Source organism: Coturnix japonica, chromosome 2 (genome assembly GCF_001577835.2).
Source record: "Coturnix japonica isolate 7356 chromosome 2, Coturnix japonica 2.1, whole genome shotgun sequence".
NCBI lineage: Eukaryota > Metazoa > Chordata > Aves > Galliformes > Phasianidae > Coturnix > Coturnix japonica.
In genome coordinates this window covers 130336717-130363747 of record NC_029517.1, presented here as the reverse complement: position 1 = coordinate 130363747, position 27031 = coordinate 130336717, and the positions used below count along the sequence as shown (strand labels likewise).

Below are 27031 nucleotides of genomic sequence, written 5' to 3'. Positions count from 1 at the left end.
GAAAAGTTATACTTGGAGTAACTGCACCAAGGCCTGCAGACACTGCATAGCTGCAGCAGACAAAAATACATTGCAAAATGCTCACCTAGTACTTAGAGCATTTTAGAATTGCAGCAATTTGGCAGGCAACCAGTAATAGCTTCTTTTAAATTGTCTGTGGTTGGTGCATTTACAAAAGAATTAGTTTGAAGGATGCATGATCTAAGCATAGGTTAAGGAGCTAGGAACTTCTAAATTCCAGTTGTGACCTTCTCTCAGGTTTCCCCACAAGTGCCTGTACAGTGCTATGGAGGTTAAAATAACGTTTCTAAGTTTGCAAAGTGGAACATGCAGGAATTAGAAAATGCTCATGATGAGTTAATCCAGTCCCTTTTGGAGTATGCTTTATGACCCTTTTAGACACAGCTACCCTTCTCTGTAGATTTTTTTCCATTCAATTCCTGTCTTGTTGAGTCTCCTGGACAGTCACTAGTCACTTACGAGCAATTATTTATTACATTTATTCTCCTAATTGTTTTATATGTAATTTATTTGTTGTCCAATCAAACTTCTTCCCAAATGCAATGATATTAATCATCCACTGGGACCTGGAGCTCCAGCACCAAGTACTTCAGAATAGCAAGAGTTCAGCTGAGGCAAACAAATTGATGGGTTTGAGTGCTCTACTGATCTTTCCTCTGTACTCCATTTAGTCTCCCATCAAAATGACAGATCTCTTTGGCTAGTAGTCATGGTAACCATCTCTATGCGACTGATATGTTTTTTGGGGATCAGGGTAGAAATTGCTCTTGAGATGTGATAGTAAAAAAAGGACAGAAGAAACTCTTTAGTTCCTGCAGCACTGGCAGTACTTAAAGACTGGGGATCCGTTGGCTCTCAGGTTATGTGAACATCCTCATCCTACAAGCTGCAGTAGTGCAGACAGTCTCCTCTCTGGTCTCAGCAGACTTTGTATTAGTTTCAGTTGCTGTTAAACACATCTGGTAGGGGCATGGTTTAGTGGGCCTGGTGGTGATGGGTGGACAGTTGGACTAGATGATCTTAGTGGTCTTTTCCAACTTCAACACTTCTTTGATTCTATGAACAAAGTACTTCAGGAGCAACACTGGTATTAGCAGAAGGTTTTCTGCTTTGTTTGATATTGAAATAATGCATGCTGAGAGAAGCAACTGTTTCTTTCATTAACTACAGCTGGCTTTGGATCAGGGCTGGGAAGAAACGCATCTACAAGAAACGCCACTGGATGATTTCTTTAAAAAGCATTGAAATAAGATATATGATGGCATGGGCAGATCAAGGGAGAGAAAGTCCATTTCTCTTTCGTATGGTGTCCTTCCTGCTCATATCAGCAACAATTTAGATAATTAAATTGCTTAGTTCAGTAGTTGGAACAGACATGATCAGCAAGCAGACTCTGCTAAGACGTCAGATGCATTAGTGTTCTGTGATTTTTTGTTGGTTTTTTTTTTTTTTCTTCCCCTTTTTGCGTGTACATGTAAAGCTTTATAATTAGGTGCTGTTTTTTTCACCCTAGGCTAGCTTCTTCTTCAGAGGAGCATACTAAAGACATTTAAAATCACATTATGAATGCCAGCATGGGAAATTTATGTGGCATACAGTGAAGGTTCAGTGGCAGCAGACAAATGGGTAAAATTAAGCAAAAAGTATTAGCAGCCCCCTTTGACTTTAACAGTAGGATGCACAGGTCAGTGTTGGGGTATAGTAAGACATATCCTCCAGCATAAGTTCAGATATGCTAAAGAACACACTGAAGTCTAAAACTGGGCGTGCTTTTTACATTCAGACTCAAATCACAGCTCCTTACACTACCCCTGTGGGGTCTTTGAACTTTTGCTCTCATCAGGAAGGAGTGTTATTAAATCACAGAGCTGAAATTCTCATGTTAATGCTGACTACATTATTTTGTAGGTTTTTCTTTTTGGTTGTTGTTGTTGTTTCTTTGTTTATTAATACAACTTTGAGACTGACTCGCTCCTCTAAAGGATGAAAGAGATCACAGAAATTGACCTGTTATGTTTCTTTTTTCCCATCTCTGATTCACAAGAGTTTTGATACTGATGCTGTCTCTCAAACCAGGACAGAAGAGCAGTGGCTGGGTGGGCTGAGGGAGGGAATAACTGTTACTTGTGCTGAAATTACTCGCCTTAGAAATACTGTGAAGTTTTTTGCTCTACCACATTCCTTACAACTGTTCTTTCTTTTCCCTCTTTTCCTTTTTTTTTTTTTTTTTTTTCTAAGCACACAACTTTGCTTCTATCATACAATTTCCCCTGCTCATCCCCTAAATTATGATAATGTGAAGGTATTATCTGAGGATCAGGCTGAAACAAATCCCTATATGTCCCTTCAACATCACACTCAGGCAGGAGAAAGATAGACAGATCAGGACAGAAAAATACATCATATTATTTGCAAAGGAAGAGGGGCTTTATTTCCCAAATAAATTGATATGAGGATATTCTTTCATTTTGATTCAGTCATGAAAAAGAACAAAACAAACAACAACAACAACAAAAAAATCAAACACAATAATATTCTGCTCAGCTGTTCATTTTGGTTCTGGATGTGTATGTGATGCTGTAGACAAGAGCTCTGCTCTCAGCCTCCATAAAGATCAAGAAGACAAAACAGCATCTCTTAAAATGTGGGAGTGCAAGAGAAGCCTGACAGTGAGCAAAAGATTAAAGTACTTGTGAGTTGAGAAGACTCAGTTCTCCTTCATCATTTATTTATTTATTTATTTATTTGATATTTGTATATATTTTAAATGTTGCTTTTTATGAGCAAATATTTGCCAACATGAGTGTATATATTGTTCAAGAACAGGCAGGCCTTATCACGGATGCTCACTGACCTAGAACTCTATACCACTGCTCCAAAAAGCAATAGCAAAGTGAAATGTTGTATAGAGTTTGTATCCATCTTATGCATATTGTTTGTTCAGCTGTGAGGCTGTACAAATAGCTTGGTCCTGTGTCTGTATTTTAAGCATGGAGAGCTCACTTTAACATTTACCAGCATTCTTTTCAGCCTGGATGCCATTCCCACATCATATTTGCATGCAGCCAGAATTATTCATTCCTTTATTTCCCATTAAACTATTAAAAATGGGACCTTGGGCTCGAAGTTTACAAACTCAGTCATAATAACGTTTGTCATTTCTTTTTACAGTATCACTTAAAGCATGTAAATCAGTCACCTGGTAATCTGACAGTGAAGTTTGCAAAATAAGCAGAAGAAAAAGAGGTGTTTTTAATGGATGTGCACTGACTTATGCTACTTTAGGACAAATATTTGCACATGATTACTAAGTAATAATAATAGAAAAACATGTTGGGCTACTGGAAACAGGATCCACTAAAAATAAATTTTTACTTCTGGATCACACTGAATCCTGAACTCTGGCTCTTTTTTAACAGTTTCTTCTGGAATGGAACATAGATGTTGGTCAGCTATTGAAATCGCAGACTGGGCTTAGTCTTATGGTGGCGAACTGAATTGGAGGAGGAATACAGCCCAAAAACTCTCAGGAGAAATGCTTTATCTCTCATCTTTCTTCTAATACCTCTGAAAACTTCACTGTAACAGTATGAGTTGCATTGATGTGGATGGGGCAATTTTATCTTCCTGAAATATCCATTTCTAAACTGGTTGAAAGTTAAGAGACTTGGTTCAATTCTCCATGCTATAAAAAAATGGATAAAATGATGTATTTTGGCCTGAGTGCAAGAATAACTCTGAACCACAAATGCATATTAAAGCCACCACAGGTTATGATTCTAGATTTTAAGCAGATGTTCCGATTTAATTTGCATTTCTCCTCCCCTATTTTTAGGCTAAATGACTGTTCTGAGATGCTTTTCAACACTCATAAGACAGCAATGAGCTCTTGAAGTATTTTAGCCTAGAGTAGGGATGAGTGACTCCTTAGAAACACTTTTTTCAGGCCTGGCTCTTCTGCCCCAGCAGAAGTGGAAGAAGTGAAGCCTGTCTACCAAACTCATCTTTGCCTTTCCAGCCAGCATGCATCTACCCTGCTGTCGTTCTGCTGAGTGACACCAGCTGGTGGTCTGCTCCATTTATCCCAGCCTTGTATGAGTTAGCAGCTGGCTAAGGCTGTTTTTAATAATGTATTTATAAAACTTTGCTGCCGTGCAAGCCCAGACACACAGAAATGACGTTTTGAGCTCTCAGCACTAAAAGTGCAGAATGCCCCATGGCAGATCTGGTTTCCCATCTCTTCCTAAATGCCAGAAACCAACATTTCATAGGAAAAAAAACCTTGGGCTGCAGGCTCCTATAGCTATTTAAAGTTGCCTGCTCTGATCCCTCCACAGGCGGCTGCCTGATCGGTATTTCAGTAATGTGTTTATTTAGAAGGAAATTCTAACTACTACTGTAGGGCATGGTGATATTTTAATGCCCTTTTTACCTTGCAACCTTTTCTAGCAATCTCTGTGAGAGCCTCACTGTCTCACAGAGGCACTGTGTGGTTGAGGTGCAAACTACAGCACCTGCTTGTGCTTTTTGGACTTAGGAATGGTGTTTAAATAGAGCACTCTGTTTTTTGGATCCTATCTAGCGTTTATATTCCTCTGCTGGCAGATGCTTCCAACTTTTTATTCGTAGAGTGCATGGTGTATTCAGTGTATTTTTTTTCTCCTTGTCTGCATGTGATAAAGACCTTTGAAAATACAGGAGCCTGCATTTTGTTCTGAGAATAAGGATTTGCAGGTACAGAAGGCTTTCCCTTTTATGTTTCTTAAACCAGAATGCTACGCAATTTATTTCTGAGAGATGTAGTAGAGACTGGCCCAATTTTTTGACTGATTAAGACTGTACGTGAAGAAATGCTGACACCTCAATTCTTTTTGTTCATGATTCCCCCAGAACCATATTGCTTTACAGAGAAATTTCCTAGAATGCATAATCATCCCTACAGCAATGATCCACAGCATACAGTGTTCCCTTTATGCCTTCTTTACATATCAAGGGGAAGAAGCTGATGTGCATGTTAAAAGAGAGAGGAAGCAGAAATTTCTTAAGAAAATGAACCAAGAAAGCTGTGCACTAAGGAGTAAAAGATGGAAGCAGGAGCTGAGCAAAACTTCCAAAATGATTCCTCAGGCAATAAGAGCTGCAAGGTGGAAACTATTTTCCCTTGCATGTGTGGAGTTTTGTACATTAAATTGCAATGATTTCATGATCCTCGTAGTAAAAAATATTAATTAAAAATTTAACAGTAGATAAATGATTAAAAATTTAAACTGTAAGAAAGGAGTTAGATTAGTGTTAGAAAATGTAGCTATACTTGGCATGACTTGTTACAGCATAATCTGTGGCTACATACAGGATATACTTCAGACAATAAGCTTAAACTGAGGGTATTTCACCTGAGCTTTTACATTTCTTTCCTAAATAGTTCAAAGATAATTTTGAAGCTGCTGAGTTTATGACTATAGACGTGGACAGCAGCAAGAACGTGTAGGAAAAGAGACGTGTTTTTAGTCTTCAGCATTTCTGAGGCTTGGGAACTGAAAGCAGCCAGGGGTGAGGTGGCAGTGTGTTGTGTGTGATTTGCAGTGGGCTGTATCCCAGCTCCACGTTTTCTATCTCCTAATGATGAATATGTGGGAGGGCCATGTCAAGAATAGTTTCCACTCCAGTGCGTTGATTGTGTAGTTGGCAGTGAGCTCAATTAAAGTATAATAATCTGGTAATCTCTCTCCTTCCCCACTCAGGCTGCTGCACGCTGAATAGATGCAGTGAAAGGCTATAGCATTTGAAAAGTAGGTGAACTTCTTGCCTCTTTGTCTGGGTGGTTTGTGTCTTGTCAACAGCATGAGAAGCGGAAGAGACAGCTCCTCAAAATGATGCTCCCATGCCTTGCATCATTACTTTTGTTTGTTTTGCTGTGAGATAACACTTGCTCTTTATTTTCCTTGATAGACCACAGACTGGATTTCTAGAGAGCTTCCCACCACGGTGAAAAGACAAGCTGATGTGAGAAAGGAGATAATGTCTGTTATGGGAAGATGCCATTTACCCTGTCTCCTAATTCTTTTCACACTTGTGTTCAGTGAGGAGAGAACTGAGGCACAGAGAGCAGGTATGCACCATTCCACTCTTGTTAAATAGCTGCTGGGGCTTTTACAAGGTTGAGATGCTATCGCTGTTATCACTGTAGGAAGAATGCAACGAGAAAAGCAAGCATGACACTTACTACTGAAAAGACATAAAACAGACATTAGGAATGGAGCTAAGGGATCAGGGTTATGATTTAACTAGAGTTTCTTGTTTACAGCCATCCAGAACAAAAGGAGCAGTATGCAACTTGCTCTGGATATGACTTATCTGTGTAGATGGCATGGAGATCACCCCTTACACTGATTTCAGTGGGTTTCACATAAGACCTGGTGAATCTTTCTTCTGACTGGGACTTTTCCAGTGAACTAAACTGAGTCAGGGTGCTCTTCATATTCTTCCATCTCATGGGTCATACTGTCTAGCTGGGTCCCTGGCATGGTTTTTGGCCTGTGCCATTTAGCAGTGTCCCCTGAAATGCCACTGAATGATGTGTCTCTGCTTGAACAGGAATGTTAGACCAGGTGGCCTCCAGAGGTCCCTTCCAATCTCAGTTAATCTGTGATTCTGTGATTGGAGTAGAGAACTGTGCAATTGAGAGCCTGTTCCTACAGTTAGTCTTCACAAGGGCACATTATTTTTTGAGGGGGAGTAGGAAGAGTTTATTTATCTACAACTGAATGATTCTAAAGGTCAGGGAGTGACATTGGTTATAGAGCTACATAGCTTATTTGTAATAAAAGCCCAAAGGTACTTTGAGCTTTTATTTGAGATAGAGGGTTTCTCTGTTTCTTTCTAGGAAATACACTTCTTTATAGTCAGAGCTAGTTTTTACCAGGAAAAGAAAAAAAAAAAAAAAAAAACTAAAGAAAGAAAAAAAAGGAGAAAGGAAGGCTCTCAGCCTCACAGCAGCCTTGCAGTATTTAAAGACAACTTATAAACAGGAGGGAGACTGACTTTTTTCATGGTCTGGTAGTGATAGGACAAGGAGGAACAGTCTTAAACTAAAAGAGGGTAGGTTTAGATTAGACTTTAGGCAGAAATTTCTTCTCAGAGGGCAGTGAGTCACTAGCACAGGCTGCCCAGAGAAGCTGTGGATGCCTGTCCTTGGAAGAGCTCAAGGTGCCAGGCTGGAATTGGGCCCTGGACATCCTCACCTAGTATCTGATTTAGTGGTTGGCAACCCTGTTCATGGCAGAGGTGTTGAAACTACATGATCTTTGCAGTTCCTTCCAACCCAAGACATTCTGTGATTCTTTGTTTTTATGATTCTATGATTTTTGTAATTCTTTTAGTATCAAGTTTCAAAGGAATGAGTACTTATTAACAAATAAAAAGTGAAATGTCATCTTTTCTAGTGCTAGTGGATCAGTTATAGAAAGGAAGTACTGTTTATAATTTCATTATATAATTATGTTAAATAATTTTGGGCTTATGGCTTGTTTGTGAGCTATTTATAATGGCAGTGCAGCAAAATGGTTGAGCCAGTGTCTGAACAGGTGACTACAACTCTTGGAATTGTGGTTTCACAGGGCATTCCTGTAATTAAAAAACTGAAAGTTCACTTTCTATGAATTATGTCCCATATTCTCTTAACATGAACTGTTTCTGCCAGTAAACAACACTATAATAGCATTCTTGGAAAACAATCAATTTTGCCCAGCAGTGGACAATGCAGTAATAAAAATGCAGATTCATACTTACTAAAAGCTTTTCTGCAGCATTTAATCTCACTGCCATCAGCTAAAAATGTCTGACTTTAAGAAAATAATCCTAAATACCATATTTTTCTGCCCTGCAATACTGCCTGAATAGGCATCACATTTTAGTCTTCAAAACAATCTCGTTTTAAGGCTCATCGCCCTTGAACACAGATAGGATGGATTCATTCTGTTCTGTTTGTTTTTAAAGTACAGTCATCTTATCTGCTGAAAGTCATTAAAATGAACCACAGGAAGCTCTTTACCTTGTGGGCTTTATAGTTAAACCTTCATATTTTGTGGTTAGTCTCAGTTAATATTCTTTCAGACAGCAGAGATTAACAGTGATTTTTTTTCTTTCCTTGTGGAAATCAGAGATTTCTTGCTTAATTTTTTTTTTTTTTCTGTTACATCCCTAATATTCTGCAAAAAGCAAATAGAACTACACTTGGTAATCTAACCAGTATACATAGGTGTAATGTAATTGACATTTCATAATGTAAAATGATACATTCCACCATTTTCACACTCTCTTGGCTGAAGAGAATTATTGCAGTCTCTGTGCAACAGCTTCCAGGTAGCTGCTCATGCTGCTGATAGATCCAGACAGATCCTTCTTGCTCCTGTCCAGAGGACTCCTGTCCTCTGTAGGGCAGGTGCACAACATCAAAATGATCAATAGCACCAAAACTAATATTTGAAACATAAGCTCAAATGTGGGAGAAGACTTTGTGACATTTCTTTATGCTCAGATATCAGAACTCTGTAAAGACATGTAAACAGTAACATGAACATCCACCTTTGGATAGTGTGTTACTATTCACTGAGGTGGCTGTCCTACAAGTCCTTGGATACCTCCATATTCTTTGGCCTGTAGGAAAAAGATTTCTAGTCCTCTGCTAGCACCTGCAATGGATGCTTTTGCGTTAGCATTTTAGATCTGTTAAGGAGTGAAGAAAGGACCGAGTATTACCTAAGGCCTGGGAAGCCACAGGTGAGAGGGCAGGTCTGAGAGTGGTTCAAACAAGGATACAGGTCATCAGAGAAGCTCATAGCAATGAAGCAGGTCCAAGATGAGGCCAGGAATGTGACTCAGCAAAGTAGAGTGCAGATGAAGTCTGAATAGGGCAGCTGGGGTCAGCCACCATCCAGGCAGGTCTGCAGAAGTGAGGCATGTCTGAGGTGGTAAGACAAGGGGAAGTGGTTTCAAACTAAAAGAGGAAAGATTTATACATAAGATATAAATTTTTTTGTATAGAAAGGGTGGTGAGGCACAGAAGTAGGTTGCTCAGAGAGGAGGTGGATGTCCCATCCCTGGAGATGGATGGGACTCTGAGCAACCTGATCTCTTTATAGATGTTCATATTCGTTGCAGGGAAGTTGAACTAGGTGATCTGTAAGAATCTTTTCCACCGCCAGAGATTCTGTGATTCTATGACATAATGTATCTCAATCACTGGTACGTAGAGGTTTCGTTACTGGAGCCTGGCTGGAAGTAATCTGGGTGTGAAAACCCAGAAACCATACAGTGAGGATGTCACTGATGTATAGAGAGCAAAACTGTTCTCAGTGAGCATACCTTAGGGTCACAACTTTCCTTGATTACTCACAGATTTTCTGATACATGGAAGTATGCTGAGTAGTCCAGAGCATAGAGGAAGTTAATGCCATGGTTGTGATATTAATAACTGAATGGTGCAGGCTTGTATGGACCAGTTCTTTGTCCTTGGTCACATTGTTTGTGCTTTGTTTTTCTAATTAGCCTTTTAGGATTGGTTCAAACAAGCAATTATGCTTGTGAGATGGTGTGGGATAAGAACTAATGCTGAAATGATGAGTGATAGTTGTGACAATAGATAAATTGACTCGGTAGAGCCTTCAGTCTTGAAGCTGTGTGGTTTGTTAGGCACTATGCTTCATAATGGTAGATTAAATATATACATGTATATGTTTTTTCCAGGTGGCATAATGTTGATATGTCTTGGTCATCCCAGAGAATTTTTATGTATATTTTGCCTGCTGGCTTGCATATATTCAGACAGAGCTAGAAAACATCTCCTGGGACATTTATTTTCTTGGCAATCAGCTGACAAATTTGTGATCAGTCTGGTTTCATAGGGCAAGAAATTTGTAATTAAAATACATTTGCCTTTGAGATTACACAGGCCACAGATTACAAATATCATGGCTGGAGCCAAAAGGGTGTTTGTAGAGATGAGAGAACTTTTTCATAACAAAGAAACTACCCTTTGTTGTCAAGGAAGCCATCCCAGTATTCAGTGACTCATCCTTTAGTCAATAGTCAATGGCAGAGAGCCTCAAAATCGAAATAATCTTGTTATAAAGTTGCTTCACCAAGCTATCATGCTGAGCAGAAGAAATGCTTCTAGCTAAGAATACATAAATCTTAATGTTAATCTAGGAGGGGACATGAAAGCTTCACTACTCAAGGTCAAGATTGGTATAGGGAAGGTCAGAACAGGCCTCTTGAGCTGCCAAGGTCATTTCAGAGCATTGCCTGAGCAAAGCGAGTGCAACGAAGTCTTTACAAGAGAAAAAAAAATAGCTTCATATACATGCAGATGGTGTAGGTGAAAGATTGAGCAGAGGAAGTTAGTAGTGCAGGAAGAGAAAGGGTATGCATTTCAATGAGAAGCATGTGCTGATCTACTGTGGATCTGAAACACAAGGAAGAACGACTGAGAATCTGCACTTTCTCTGCAGGAGAGGGAGAGGGTTTGTTGTTTCCTCAGCATTGCTCACTGAGGGACCATGCCTGGGGAATATTTATTATGTCTGACACTTGTATTTCAACTTTCCTCAGCAATGTATTCTGTCACTTCTGCAGGTTGCAAGAATGTTCATTATGACCTTGTTTTCATCTTGGATGCCTCCTCCAGCGTTGGAAAAGAAGATTTTGAGAAGGTTCGGCAGTGGGTGTCTAATTTGGTGGAAACTTTTGAGATTGGTCCTGATAAAACCCGCGTTGGTGTGGTACGATACAGCGACCAGCCAACCACCGAGTTTGACTTGGGAAAGTACAAAACCCGTGAGGAAATCAAAGAGGCTGCCCGAAAAATTCAGTATTACGGGGGTAATACAAACACTGGAGATGCTCTCAGGTACATCAACACTTACAGTTTTTCCAAAGAGGCAGGTGGGAGGCTTAGTGATCGAACTGTTAAAAAAGTGGCTATCCTTCTGACCGATGGACGGAGCCAGGACTATGTCTTGGATCCAGCCAATGCAGCTCGTCAGGCTGGAATTAGGATCTTTGCTGTGGGTGTTGGTGAAGCCTTGAAAGAAGAATTGGAGGAGATTGCTTCAGAACCAAAGTCTGCTCACATGTTTCACGTTTCCGATTACAATGCCATCGATAAAATTCGTGGGAAGCTGAGAAGACGCCTCTGTGAAAGTAGGTAGACCTCACAGTTCTTTTACACAAAGAGAATTAATAGGTTTCGATTATCATGTAGGTGTGAAAAGCTGTGATTTTTTCCTTTCACGCTTACCTGGTTATAATTCTATGCTGATAGTTCTTTATTTTATTGTCTTCTGCTTTCTTCCATGCTGTAAAAAGTCAATTTGCTACCTGGCTTGTGTTGAGCTGCTCCCATTCTGGGTTCTTCTGCCCAAGTTAGCTTAAAGTATAGATCAGCTTGTAGTGGCCAGCTAAAAAGCAGACTGTGTACTTCTTTTCATCCTCATATAGTTCTACAGCCCTATCAGATTTTGGACTGACTGGATTTCCTCTGCTTTATTCTGACATCAGTGAGAAGGTTGAGTTTTATTTATACCCCAGATTTGGTTATGTTTGTGTGGGAATCTTTGTGGGTTTTTTGTGTTTTGTTTTGTGTTTAATTGGAGTGAGGATTTTTTTTTTATTTTGTTTTGTTTTTCTTATTTTCTGCCTTTATGAGACTAAAAAAGAAAAAAAAAAAGTGCCCTGTATAGTGTACTGAGAATAGGAAACAAATGAAACTTATTTGTTTCTGCCTTTCAGCATCTTAACTCTACTGGTAACTACTGTTTGCTAGTGCTCTGCCTAGCAACCCCATAAATCTTGGTGATGTTTTGAATGGTGTTTAGTAGAGAGCAGTGTTCTTTTGTTCTTGGTTTTGCTGCTTTTCAGTGTGTGTTGTGGTCATTTTCAGTCCTTTGGGTCAAATTAATTAGATACTGTTCTGGATCTTAGGTCTGAATTTGAAAGACAACAGATGGATCTCTATGGGATGCTGTAACATGTTGCAGCGTCAATGGCCTGGTCTGCAGGCTAGGAAGTTGTGTTACTGTCTGCTGGCACTAACTTACCTGGAAAGAATCAGGCCTTCCAGTTTGATGTTGTGAGGCTCTCCATAACATCCCTTTGCATTACAAATGTGTTAATATCATGCTTTGGACTTATCAGTGCTTCTTAAATAGAGTGTAGCACTTGCAGACACAGGGCTGTTGACACTGCCCCATATGACTGCTTTTTTGCCACTTGAATGAAAATGCTTGTAGATAGTGTGAGTCTGATACAAGTGAAAGTCATGCTGGATATTCACTACACATTGCAGATTGAAGGAGCTGAATGATTTTCCTTGAAAATGTGTGTAATTATACACTTATGACCAGAGTAGAATAAGGCAGAGTAAACCCTTCTTGGTGAATACACTCAGACAACACAAACAGCCTCTTACTGCAGCAGCTGAACAACCACATTCTAATTTTCTTTTGAAAATCTGTCACGCTTCTTTCCAGGAAAACTGTTTTCAGTACTTCTTACCCATTTGTTGCCTTCTCAAGAAAACATTTGCCCATTTGACAGAGTATAATGATATTTGCTTGCAGCTTTCTGAGTCCATACTACATTCACACTTACGTTCATGTCGCTCCTCAGTAGATCCCAAAGGATTACTTGGAGCATATTTCATCCATCTGTGATAATTGTCACTTTCCAAGGTGTTTGCTTAACCCTTCACCTGTAGGTTTGGTGTGGGGAAATAGAGAGAGCCTCTGAAAGGGTAAATGAAAGGGAAATGTTTAGTTGGTTTAGATACAGGGAAAATCAAGGAGAAAGCTGACTGCTGTATGGATTGGTTTCTATGTAAGAACAAAGGGAACTGGACAGCTGTCAATGAACTTTATTAATTAAAGCAGGAGCAGAGAGAAAGTGAGTTATCTGAACAAACAGTGAGTGGATAATGTGTACATTTTGAGGGACATTCAGGCACAATAATGAAGTGTAAGATAGTTGGCAGTGATACAGGGGAATTGACCATCCGAGTGCATAGGGAATTTGAGAGGAGTGGATCTAGTATAGGAAGGGGAGTTAAAAACTAAGGCAGCAAAAACAGGTGCCTTAAAGTGTATCAGTCTTTGCAGTGGCATGATTACCACATCAACTGCAGATACAAGAAATAGGTCTGCAAAAGGTGTTCCTAGTGGGTGTTTTTCTGATTCGGGGATCCCAGTGAGATGCTGTAACATACCTAGATCCTTCATTCCAGACTTGGCAGAGAAGACTTCTGCTCAATATCTAGCCTCAGTCCTTCTCAGTATACTTGGAGCCCAATCCTGTCCTATATTAGCATAGAGTAACCTCCTTTTGTTACCTGAATATGTGAAGTGGAACTATTCTGGAGGATGAGAGGGAGCTGGTAGAGAATCCAGTCTCTTCTGGTGCCAGTGTCACTTTTAAATGCTGTTTTAATATGGTGGGAACAGGAGAAGAGTTCACTGTAAGGAAATATCTTACACATGTTTAAAAGGTAAAACTTTTATAATAGATGTTGTGCTTAACACTCTGTAATTTCAATATGACAACTCTGAATAAAACAGGAACATACAAACCACTGGTGGGTGGAGAACATGGTGAGGGCATATGCCAAGATGCTATTTAGTTTGTGCACGTTCTGAGATAAAAGTGTGTATCAGCAGAGCCAGCCTAGGCTTTTAATAGATGCAGTCCTCTGTGAGCTCCTGGGAGACATGAATCAGTGAGTAGAAATGACAGAGGGAAAACTATTTTCTTGTACTGACCAGTGATGAGTTTTCCAGTACTTTTACTACTGTATTATAAAATGGGAAGATTTGTGCAGTGTTACAAATAGAGGATTTCATGCCAACAGCTGTTCGTAATCACTTGTCTCTGGTCTCATTGGATGTCTGTCCTAGATTCTGTCATTGCATCTTGCTATAGCCGACTGAATTTATTGCTATGCACATGCCATTATGTTCATTAATAACTTTTTAGCTCCCATTTGATCCTGTGGAAAGAGGAAGACAGAATCAAAAAATAACATCTGCTCAGTGAGACATCGTGGCAGTGGGAGATATTTTTGCCAGAAGTCTCCACTACGTTGTGGACTATATTTAGAAGGCAAAAATGGTCGATTCTTTCACAGGACAGCAGGACAGATGTATTCTGTTAAAAATTCCAGATATGCATTCTAAATAGAGTTTCTGCTTATATGTTGTTTAGGTAACAACAGGCAGCTATGGAATATCTAAAAATAAAAACACTGGCACCTGCTTCTGGTAGGTAAATAGAAGGTTTATGCTTGTCAAACAGAGCCAACTGTTTCAGATTCAATACAGGTTTCATCTGATGCTGAACTTGATATATTAGTTTATGTATAAAACTGTTGACCTAACATGGATCTGGTAGCTCTGGAGGTTAACCTCAATAAGGAAGACATTGCAGAGGAACCCTAGAACACCCACGTGTGGTCAGAGATAATTGTTTCTTATTACAGTATTCTGTTGTTGCTGTTAAGCCAGACAGGTGATAAGATGCTGTTAGCAAAACTGGGCAAAAATGTTCTCCTAAAACATACTCATTCTTCCCTAACTCCATAAAGGAAAAGCCTGTGAGTTGGCAACCTCAGGATGATTTCTGAGCCTGTACTCTATTATAAAGGTCAAATTTCACAGTTTGAAAAGAAATTTGGCATGAGAGTTATAGTCTTTGCTAAAGATTACTTTTTTTCTACACCCAGTAATAGGAGAACCACAAGCAGATGTCTTCTAAGGAAGTACTGACATCAGCATTGTTCTAGGACCACTAGTGAGTTGTATTTGTAATGCAGGTCTTTCTGCAATCAGTTTTCAGTAGCCCGTGAGCGTGATTTATCTTTCATGGTGAGTTCTTCTGTAAGTATGTGGAAGACCAAAGGGCTGTGTCATTAAATCAGTCTCAGATTCTTTGCAAACACTAGAGCTAGAGCTGAAATATTTCAGTATCTGGTAGGTACCAATACTTTATCATTCATTTCAGTGCAAATACAAACTCCTGCAATCAAGTCTCAAAAGCAATCACATGTTCAGATGATTCATAAAGTATCTTCTTCTATTTTGTACTTGTCTCTTTTGATTTTGGGTTGTGCGTGCAATTCATAAAATGTCAGTCCTACAGTACTACAGCTCTTTTTCTAAATGCAAAAATGCTTCCAACCCTCAAGGCAGCAGCTTGAACACCATTCAGAATAGTAGACATGAATCTGCAGTCCACTCTTCCTTTCATAGCTGGAATATGACTTTATTTGCATTCTCCAGAAGTTCAGCTTTATGGTAGTTCCAAGTCTTGGCTTTACTGAAAGGTGGTTTAGAAGCTGTTTTTTATTATCATAATCACTTGTAGAGACCTTCCACAAATGTGAACAAAGCTTCTTGTCATCCAGGCAGTATTTGGGGCATGCCATACATTTACTTGTAAAAAAAATGTTACACCCTCTTCCATATTGGGTGCAGAGAAGATTTAAGTGTTTTCGGTTGTTTTAGGATAATCTGAACTGTCTAGCAGACTGGCTAAAGTCTCATTAGCACCACATGTCCCATGAGGATAATTTCACTGTTGTGCTTCTAACTCCTGCACACATCATGGACCCTCTCTGCAAGAAAGACATCGAGGCCCTGGAACGCTTTCAAAGGAGGGCAGCAAAGCTGGAGCACGGGCCATATGAGGAGAGGCTGAAAGAGCTGGAGAAGAGAAGGCTCAGGGGAGATCTTATTGCTCTCTATAACTTCCTGAAGGGAGGTTGTAGTGTGCTGGGGATCATCCTCTTCTCTCGTGTCATTAGTGATAGGTCCAGAGGGAATGGCTTCAAGCTACGGCAGGGGAGATTCAAGCTGGATATCAGGAAGTATTACTTTTCAGAAAGGGTGGTCAGGCACTGGAATGGACTGCCCAGGGAGGTGGTGGAGTCACCAACCCTGGGGGTGTTCAAGGAAAGACTGGATGTTGTGTTGAGGGACATGGTTTAGTGGGATCTATTGGTAATGGGTGAAAGGTTGGACTGGATGATCTTTTAGGTCTTTTCCTACCTTGGTGATTCTATGATCACTCGTGCCACAGACAGAACTCCTAGTGTGATGCTGCACATTTGTCTGCTTTAGCAATATGTTCATGCAGTGAATTGAAGCAGTCGATTTATATTTTGCTTGAAAGAGGAGCAAAACTTTCACTTCCCATGTATGATGGCCTGGGAGGACAGAAAATGTTCTTTAGGCCTTAGTGGTGATGTCCCTTTCTTCTGCCATTGATCGAAGGACAGTTTTGCTGTCTTGGTTTGTAGCTCTAGCAGACACAGCAAGGACATTCCTTTATTCTTTTCCAGGATTCTTTTTTGATTTCACATCAAACACTTGACTAAAATGATTGTATCTAGTGAAAAATCACTCCAGAACTGATGGAATACCAGAGCTCAGGAGCTGAGCAGTGACTTCTGGTTGATTCAGTCTCTCCACAGGCTATTCAGAAGAAACTGTTTTCCCAGATTGCAAGTGCAGTCCTGTTCTTCTACTGTACAATCTCCAATTCACTTAAATAACTTCCTATTTTGCTTGTGACTGTGAAATGAATAGGTTTATTCTGAGATTAGCAACAGTGCTCTTTTACGACCAGTTAAACCCAGCCCCACTGCTAAAAATGTCTTACTCCTCCTTGCTTTTTTCTCCCATCTGTCAGCACAGGCTTTTAAGTGCCCCTGCTATGAACTACAGCAGGGAGCCAGTGAATGTTCTTACTTTCTTTCCTGGATTAGTTTTCTCTCAGATTTAGTTCACTGCGAAGCCACATGGCTGTTTGCAGTGGAGAAACTGGCATGAAGTGAGACTAAGTAACAGGAGATGGGAAGAAGAGCTGTTCTGTATCTTTTGGTAAACTGCTAGTTCATACAAGCTTGAAGGACTACACATTAGTTGTAAACGAAGCAGAATCCTCCCTATAATGTGAGCTGGTACTCTGCTACGAAGTGAACTGCTAGACAGGTTCTTCTATACTTAGCTTTTAGGCTATAGCACAGCCTGCTCTGCCTTGAATACACAGCCTGTTTAACAAAAATAGCCCACTGCAGACTAATTTCTTCACAATCCCATTTTACCTTGAACAGGTTCTTCAGTATCCATAATTATTACTGATAGATGAGATGGGAGAGGCGGCCACTGCTCCCACCTGGACACAAAGTGGCTGTCAGTCCCTTCAGGCAGCACATGGATATTTTTGTGATCCTACAGCTTGTACCTTCTCTCCCCCAGTTCTGCTTTGGAAAGTGATCTATCAATTTGCTTTTCTTTCTTTGTGTGCTAGAAAATGCACACATTGTCTTCCGGTGAAGAGACAATTCTGCCTTGCAGCAGATGTGATCTTGTTCCTGCCTTTTACTTAGGGAACAAAAGTATGGATCCAACAGTCAGTGAAGCAACGCAGTTTTAGAAGTAACTCCAGGGAAGAAAACTGAGTTATTTCTGCTCTTCTTTGATGTAGCTGAGAAAAGTAGTGTGCTCTAAAAGTTTATTTTCCTACAGACCACTGGAAACCTTAACAAGAGATTCTGAAAGTAGACATACAATAAAATGACATCAGTTAAATCTTTTACATTTGTCTTTTTTTCTTAATCTCCAGTTTCTTTCATCAGTTACACTGAAATAATAATAGTATCATAAGACATAGACAAACCTTTACATAAAACAATGAATCACTGAACTGCCAACAATACCTTGTTCAAAATCATAGAATCTAGTTGAATGAAACATCTATCCTAGCCTGAAATAGTCTTTCTTGCTTTTCAGAAATCTCTCTGAACAATGTTTAATGTACAGTAAAACTAATTACAAAGGCAGAGAGAAGATTAGTCTTATGACAAATAAAAGCGAGTCCCAGACATTAGAAAGAAACATTGAGACAATCAGTAGAAGTATGAGTCTCAGTGGCAGGAGAAATTACATCTTATGAAAAAATAATGTGCTATTTAGAGAACAAAAAGAGGTAAAATACGGTGACTCTGGGAGCCATTCCTAAACAGTGTAGGAATGAAAGAGAAACGCAGAAATAGGAATAGACAAAAAGCTGTAACATATTGTCATGTGCTCAAAGTTATTAGCAGCTTGTTTCTCAGCGTTGCCTGCAGTCCTCATTGATTTTGCAGGAGCTCAGAGTGCTCAGCACTTTCAAAAATGAGGCCATGGAGCCCAATACATACCAAATGCAATCAGAAGGAGGCTTTATGTCAGCTACAATGGGTTCCAAATGATGGGGTGAAAGAAAGGGCTTGTCCTTGGGACAGCCCTATCAGTCTTGGTGTTCCCTTTCTTATGGTCCAGTGAGGAACCCTCAGCAGAACAAATAAACACCAACAGGACCTGTGCAGGAGGCAAGGGCAGGGAGCACAAAACTACTGAAGTTTCAGGTTTAATTACAAGCTTTTCTTACCATGCTAAACAGATAGATGAAGAGAAAACCCTTGCCAGGTGTCCTTTGCAAAGCTAATAGATCCCTTGTGTAGCCAAAACTTTTCACCACTTTATTTACAGACCCTTAATCTTACCCTCACTGAAGGAGTCATAGTGCATTGGAACAGGCTGCTCAGGGAACTGGTGGAGTCAACATCATTGGAGGTATTCAAGAAAAGGGTAGATGTGGCACTTATGGACATGGTTTAGTGGGCATGGTGATGATTGTTTGATGATTGGTCTAGATTATTTTAATAGTCTTTTCTAATTTTTATGATTCTATGATGCCTCTTCTTCCAGTTCTGTGTTTATCTGATCTGTGTTTAGAAGACCAGGATGTTTATCTCTGTGCCCAGGAATAAAGCAATGATTGTCATTTAAATTTCTAAGGACTTCTTATTTTGAAGTTTTCTAGGTGGATCTCTGATACATGTAAGACTCTCTGGTATAAAGATCTTAATCCAGTGGTTGTTACTTGAATTCAAACTCATATGAAATAATTATTTCCATTTTCATCCAGCACTCAGCGGTGCCTCAGTAAAGGTAGGAAGGCAGAGGTGTGTGCCTTGTCTCTGAAGGCATTCAAGTTCAGGATTGACAGGGCTCCAAGCAGACTGATCTAGCTGTAAGCATCCCTATTTATTCCAGGGGAGTTGGACTAGATTAATTTTTAAGGTCCCTTCCAACTCAAATGATTTTGATTCTCTGATAACGTAAAGTTATCCATACTTTCTTCTTTGGAAACTTTCTGAAGTTTATCAGTCCTTTCTGTCATTGAACGGAGTTTCTGTTTTTATTTTAAATGAACTGGGCCAACAGACAAAATTCAATTCATAGAATCATAGAATCATAGAATCACAGAATGTCCTGGGTTGAAAAGAACACCAATGATCAACCAGTTTCAACCCCCCTGCTATGTGTAGATTTGCCAGCCATCAGACCAGGCTGCCCAGAGCCACATCCAGCCTGTCCTTTAATGCCTCCAGGGATGGGGCATCCACAACCTCCTTGGTCAACCTGTTCCAGTGCATCGCCACCCTCTGTGTGAAAAACTTCCTTCTAATTTCTAACCTAAACCTCCCCTGTCTCAGTTTAAAACCATTTCCTCTTGTCCTATCACTATCCCCCCTCATTAACAGCCATTGCCCCTCCTGTTTATGTTCCCCTTTCAAGCACTGGAAAGACACAATGAAGTCTCTTTGGAGCCTTCTCTTCTCCAAGCTGAATAAGCCCAGTTCCCTCAACCTTTTCTTGTAGGAGAGGTGCTCCAGCCCTTTGATCATCTTAGTGGCCCTCCTCTGCACCCACTTCAAGAGCTCCATGTCCTTCAATGATTCAATTGCTATATACTGATCTGCTGAGAATATTTCTTCCCCAGTAGTAGAGCCACAGTGTGGTTAAGCTGGTAGACTATTTTTGAAAGTAAATTGTAGGGTGTTTAAATCCCATCAAGGTCCCTACAAGTAACACCCAAAAGCCAAATTCTTTTTTAAATTAGTAAATCTGTTTATAATGTAAAACAAAAGCATTGAGGTAATTTTGAACACCCAGCTTTTTGATAAGGTAGTAAACAGTTTCTTTGAAATGCAAATAAGAAATTGTAATGAACCCTGTGATATTAATGTAGTAGCAAATGATGGAGTGTGTTCTGGAGTTCTGCATAAAATACCTTTCAACAGGCTTTCCATTTTGGGAACTGCAAGTACTAATGCTAATATGGACCAGAAATAGAAGGGATTTATTTCAGGAGAAGTAGCTGGATCAATTAGATACAGTCATTTTTGTACCTTGTTGTTCCTAAACTGTTGAACAGTAGCCTTGTGTGATGCCAGATTTCAAAACATAGTTCATTTAATTACGTCTTAATAGAAGAAATGGTTAGTTTGACTATAATTTGATCCAAACTTCAGGAAATTGAGAAATACATACAAACATACATATTTATACAGATGTATTTATATACATGTTGAAAAATAGATCTGTGTCCTTCCAGCCTGAAGCCTCAGTTCTTTTTTTTTTTTTAACACTGTTGCAGACAAAAAGCCATTACATGTTAAAGCCCTAGTGAAGATGAAATACAGGGTGTTTTTACTGCAGTGTAACTACACATAATCAGCCAATCCACCACCATTGGACCAGACTTCATCTAGCTCCACTGCAGTCAAAATCCCTGTGCTTTTTTTTCCCCAGGTTTTTATAGCAAGATGGATAACATATATTAGTTATTTGCTATAAAAGCCACTTAGTTTTGGCAGTGAAAACATATCTGTGAGAGAGACTGCAGTACTAATACGACAGAAGTAGGAAGGTGCTGCAGAATTTTAGTTGCTTGTACTAATGGTTTATCACAAATCACTCTTATTCATTGCGGGTGTTACTGAATTTAAAACAGATGTTGGATCAGAACTGAGATTTGCAAATTGAATTAAACAATATTGTAGCTTTACATTCCAGTATCTTCTGTGGGATTTATACCTAACTTCAGTGGCTTTAAAGTTATTTGTCTAGACTCTTTTGATAGTCAGCGGAAAAGAATAGACACCTCCAGAGAGTGATTCATCCTTTCTAAGAAGACTGTCCAAGACAAGTGGCGTGATTCAACTTCTGAGAGCCTATCTCTTTTCATTAACTTTTAAAAGAGCTTGCTTGTATTCCTCATATTGACAGCCAGTGTCTAGCTATCTGAGGCCATGGTATCAATGCAGTTGCAGGAGACAATGCCAGGTGAGAAAACTATTTTCATGTACTGGTGTATATAAAGGGTAAGAAAGGGCAGATGTGGCACCAAGTTTAGTGGGCATGATGGGGATGGGTTGAAAGTTGGTTTAGATTAACTCAGTGGTCTTTTCCAACCTTAATGATTCTATGATTGTTCTGTTAAATTGCACTTTGTCCCTAAATCATGTGCAGAAGTGATTACATTTGTGAAAAGAATGATCTCCTCTTCCTTATCTTGTGTTTTTTCCTAAGCATTGAGGTAATTTGGCTCTTGAGTTAAAGAGTCAAATGTGATACAACCTGCTGCAATCTGTTGATTCATTATAGCAAGGAAATAATGCTTTTAAAAGCAACTAATGGCTAAAATATGATTAAGAGCAACAGGGAAGGAGACAGCTATTTTAATTTATTGAAAGAAATCTTCACTGAGGATCACCTTTTTTTACATGTTAATTTTAGCAGGAAGGTTGTATCCTAAGTCAGGCCCACAAATCCACTCCACTTTAATGATCTTTCAGGCTTTCACTGTAATAAAACCAGACCCAAACACAAATGGATCTCTCTGCTGAAATCAAAATGGGAAAGATCAGACTAGTTCATGTGCTTCTGACTCCATGTTACTGGTCCATTCCAATCATCTCTCCATGCAGGCAAGCTAAAACTGTGGGAGATAGTGAAAAAGCCTGATCGAATATCTGCAAATGTATCTTGTGGGCTTTTCCAGCTAAGAAGTCTGAAAAGCGGCTTTTGAATCATCAGTATGCCCCAAGATTAAAAAAAACCCTTGGATATCTTTTTTTTTTTTTTTTTTTTTTTTCTTCCTTGTTCTTGACACTTCATTTCCCTATACATTTTGTCAGTATAGTTTATGGAGAACCTGCAATCACATTCTGATTCCAGAGACACAGCCCTATTCTAGACTCATGTCCTATTAGTGCCAACATCATTGCTTTAATGAAAAGGTTAACAGAGCATGAAGCCAGAAGGAAGTCATCATTATCTCAGCTGTATCTCATATGTCATGAGATTTCCTAAACTGTATGTAACATCTTGAGGAAAAAAAAAAGGCAAAATATCCCAGAAAATTTACTGTGTTAGTTACAAATCAATATACTTAGGGAGGTATCTGCTAAGTATTCCTCCAGGCTATCAAAGAGAACTGGACTGGAATAGTGAATTGTGCATTTTGATACTTAACAGAGTAGTTTAAAGATGAGTGTAAAATCTGCAGAGCTATGAATTTTTAAAATATTTAATCTTGTATCCAGCCCCCCCCCCCCCCCCCCCTTTTTTTTTTTTTCTTTTTTTTTTTTCCCTATTTCTTTTACTAAGCATAGAATCTGATGCTTGGCTTTTTTACCTATCATCTGATAAGCTGTTCTTGCCCTTGGTAATATCCTGAATAATTAATTTCCTTGGACTAATACTGTATTTCTAATGTGTTTCTCAGAAACTCAATTTTTACCTGCTCACATCTTTGTATGGTATGAGGTCTCTTTCACTTTATGGCTTGTTCAGAATCAAGGACTTTTATCATTCATAATTAGAGGTTTTTCTTAGTGAGTGAGTTTTTGGTTTTGTTTTTAATTGTAAATTCTTATGCATATTATTATTTGGCTAAAAATACTGTCTAGGGTACTTTCTGAGTGTGTGGAAATAAAGCACAGGACTACTAAACAAATGGAGCTAGTAGATGGTTTGCTACTCCCCAAGACCACATTCAGCTCTACCAGTTATTTTGAGATGGTTACTTATCTCAAGTAATTTGGCTTTGGAAGTGCCAAGTAGTGCAAAGAGCCTGTAGTGAAGTTTCAGCTTTTTAGTTTGATTTTCATGGGCTCATGCCAAGGTCATAAAATGTTACATGTCTTGTTGAAATTTCCAAACTTTTGTTTTGGTCACATGAGAGCAAGAAAGTTATTCCTTGTTCGGATCCTACAATAAGTTTTTTCATTTTTCTTTTAACTTCTTAGTTTAACATAACTGATCTCAGTTTAGATTATCGCTAAAGCAGAAAGATTGATTCTGTGGCTCACATCTAAATTCTATGTTCTCATTTATGTTTATACACAGTCACAATCATTTATGTTTATTATTGGGAATATCTCACTGTAAGTCATTTTTCATGAACTAGTAATGCAGTAAGATAATAATTTTTTTAATTTGACAAAACCCCAGAGAAAGTATTAGGCTGATTTTCTGCAGCACTGAATAGCTGTTTACTTCAGACCTGACTTAGTTCTAGCATTTCCAATGGTTTTCTTAAGGTCGTACAACAGGCACTAAAAGATTGCAGATAAAAACTAAAATGACAGGATTGAACATGCGTGTCATGCAGGGATTATGCTATTCAAACACTGCACCAGCGGCACAGGTCTCCTGGTATTTCCCAGCAGGTTGTGAACGTCACCTTTAAGGAACATCTCTGCTGCTGAAAGAGCCACCCATGTTCCTCTCCACCCCATCTATGTAAGGTCCAACTGTTTCAGGCTTAAAATATGGCTTCTCCTAATACCAGAAAAGATATGAGCAGCCAATTTAGAAATTATTTTTAGGAGTTCATTCCTCACCCTTGAATATATGCGAGTGTATTGGGTGTTGGAAAGGTGTTCCTACACTTTGCTAGCATGTTCAACACAGTCTAGCACTAAGTGCGGACCTTGACGTTTTCTATAGGTTTCCAGATGATGTTTCTGCTCACTTGTCTTCTCTCACTGATAAACAGAAATGTTCAGTTCCACGCCAGGATGATGTTGGTGCTGGTGCAATTCAGGAGTGGCACAGGGATACATGAGGCTGTAATCGTGCAGGGATGGCTCTTTCATCTTCTGTTCTTTTCCTTCCCAATAGCTGCCTTCCCTTCACCACAAAATGTATGGGAGAAAAACAGCTTTTCAGGAAAAGCGTTTTCTACCCGTAAATCTGTGCTGCGGTGGGAGGAGAGGGAAAAGTGCCAACAGGAGCAGATAAATTTATGCCGATACATTTGTAGCCACAAAGAGGTTGGTTAGTTTGTGGCTTTTCTCTCCCTGCCCACACTTTTTTATGGCACAAGCTTCCATGTTACCTGCTGTCACCCGGAAGACTTGGGGCTGCATGCACCAAGCCTACTCCCCCCCTTAACTGTTTACCCCACAGAGACTGTGTGGTTTGCCATGGAAAGTAGGAAGGTGGAAGATGCTGACTGATTGTCTGTGTGTGGATATAGGCCCTTCCTGGCTGATCATTGATAAGGAACTCCATGTCTGCTGAAGGACTCAAGCACATTTCACAATCCTAGCTTGCAATTAAGCTCCTTTGTGAAACGTGCTCCGTCCTCTTCTGCACTCACTTCTTTTTATAGCATCTGCTAAGGGATTTGATTTTAAACGTATACATGTGCACATATGTATGTATATAATTGGATGTGAATCACGAGGGTTTTGTTTTTTGTTTTTTGGTTTTTTTTTGTTTTTTGTGTTTTTTTGTGTTTTTTTTTTGTTTTGTTTTGTTGGTTTTATTTTTTTTCAGTAAATGCAAATAACATTTAGGGAATGTAAACCACATGGGTGGCCAAACGTGCTATTCATGCTGGGTGGATCTGCTCTCCCACAGGGGGAGCAGAACATCCTAATTTCAGAATAGCACAGTCTGAGTTTACATTGAAGCAGTGGAAGTTTAATTACACAGTTTTGGAGGGGACAGTGGAGAATACAGTCATGTATGTTCTATTTTTTTGTTATTGTTGTTTTTTTTGTTTTTTTTTGTTTTTTTTTTTTTTTTGTTTGTTTTTTTTTTTTTTTTTTTTTTCCCACATTGTGCATGATATTTCAAGAGTTGGTAGAACCTATAAAAAAGCAGCTGGAGTCAGTAAAGAGAAACCAGTGTCTGGGTGTCAGTTTATTCCTGCTTGTAAGTGAAGCTTCTCATCTCACTCTCTGTCCGAAGCATCAGGCTGGATGCCAGGTTTGAGTCTTCCTACACTTTTGAGCTTGTAGCTGAGGAGGAACTGTGCTGGGGTGATGTTTGAAGATGTGTCAAATGTTATCTTTTCACCAATAAAAATAAAACACCATGTTTACTTCCCTGAGAGTCCTCCTAGAAGCATTTAACCTCCCTTACTGGATGCACTGTTTATGCTATGGCAGCTATTTTTGGTGAAAATGAAGCATAAAGAGATGAAATCCAACTGCAGGTGGGGTATACTATATGAATGTAAATGCTCCAGCTAATAATGTACACCATGGCAACATTAATTAAAAAGCAATTACACTTTGCAGTTAATGTGTATGTAGCTAATGCAAATACTAGATTGGATCCCCATGCAGAGCGTTATGTTTTCCTGGACAGATACTTTATGATGAAAACTTGTGTTTATTTAATAACCGTATGAAATATCTTAATGAGAGTGTCCTGGTCCTAGAGACATGGCACTGGTCCAGCCTCCAATATAGGTCCACTGATTCTTTATCCTATCTTAAGCTGGTTGTCCAGCCCTCCTTTAAGATCAGCAGAAAAGGCATGCCTATAGTCTAGACTCGTGTCTCTGTTTTAAATACATAGGTCCAAATTCATCCCTGCTCAGTAATTACAGTGGTGTGAATGTGCTTCACAATTCAAGGCCTGCTTCTGTCCAGAGATAAAATTTGTTCTTTCATCAAAAGAACTTTACCACCCAGAGATAATATTGCCACTCTCTCTTAATCTTTCCATGTGTGTTAAAAGGCTTCTGGGAGTCTCTCTGGAGTTTCTCAGCTTTGTTAGATTTGGAGAAGCACGATGCCGGTAAAATATTCTTATTAAGATAATGAATTGTATGTTTTGTTTTTATTTTATGTATTTTATTTTGTTTTCCTGGTCTAAGGAAATGGTAGAAAATACAGAATCATAGAATCATTTGAGTTGGAAGGGATTTTTAAAGACCATCTAGTCCATCTCTTCCACAATGAACACTTACAGTCCAATCAGGTTGCTCAGTGCCTGGTCCAGCCTGATCCTGAATGTCTCCAAGGATGGGGCATCCACCACCTCTCTGGGCAACCTGTTCCAGTGCCTCACCACCCTTACTGCAAACAAAAACTTCTTATATCCACTCTAAATCTCCCCAATTTTAGTTTGACATCACTTCCTCCTGCCCTACCATAACAGACCCTCCTAAAGAGTCTGTTCCCTTTTTTCTTATAGCCTCACCCCTTAGGTACTTCCTTTAGAGCAAGACTGCTAATCTGTTTAATGTTTTATTCTTTGTTTTAGGCTGAATCTGAATCTTATCTTTATGTTAATGTTTTGTTTGGAGTTACAAATGACCTTGCACCGAGTTAAAAAATTCATGCCACATTAAACACCAGTCTTGCTAATGATCAAAATTCTCAAGCCACCTGTAGAATAATATATTAGGGAATATGACCATCCAAGCCCATCGAGCCTTTGAAGAAGTACAGAACCATGAAAACAAAGGTCTGGTCAACTGTGTTAAAATTTGTTGTACTTACAGGGATTGTGGAGTCTGCCGCAACATCTGCGTAACAAAACAGACCATAACCACTCCAGAAAACACCATGACAAGCTGAATTCCTTCAGCAATATTGAAGTGGAAACTCAAAGTTACTTCTCATGGGATGCATGAGATTATTTTTCTTTTTTTAATCTCTGAGGGACAATATCCCCAAGAGTAAAAATAGAGCTTCTTAACTGCATGCTGATGCCTTTCTAAGAGGTGTGACCTTGCCCAGCTTGGCCTCAAACTACTGGATTTAACTGAATTTTATTTCACGAAGTAGAGATTAATTCCCCATTGGGAATTGGCAGATGAGATG

At 39.3% G+C, this 27031-nt stretch overlaps 1 protein-coding gene across 3 annotated transcripts in view; it reads left to right on the top strand.

Moving 5' to 3' along the window:
* The window catches only part of COL22A1 (collagen type XXII alpha 1 chain), a 216651-nt gene that overhangs the window by 18658 nt on the left and 170962 nt on the right, over positions 1-27031 (top strand). For all 3 annotated transcript variants that reach the window (XR_001553652.2, XM_015856410.2, XM_032442913.1), the window contains exons 2-3: positions 5971-6130; positions 10654-11220. Coding sequence is in view for 2 of the 3 variants with exons in the window: in XM_015856410.2 (XP_015711896.1) it covers positions 6040-6130; positions 10654-11220 (658 nt within the window). In the remaining variant the exon portion in view is untranslated. The remainder of the gene's footprint in view (positions 1-5970; positions 6131-10653; positions 11221-27031) is intronic.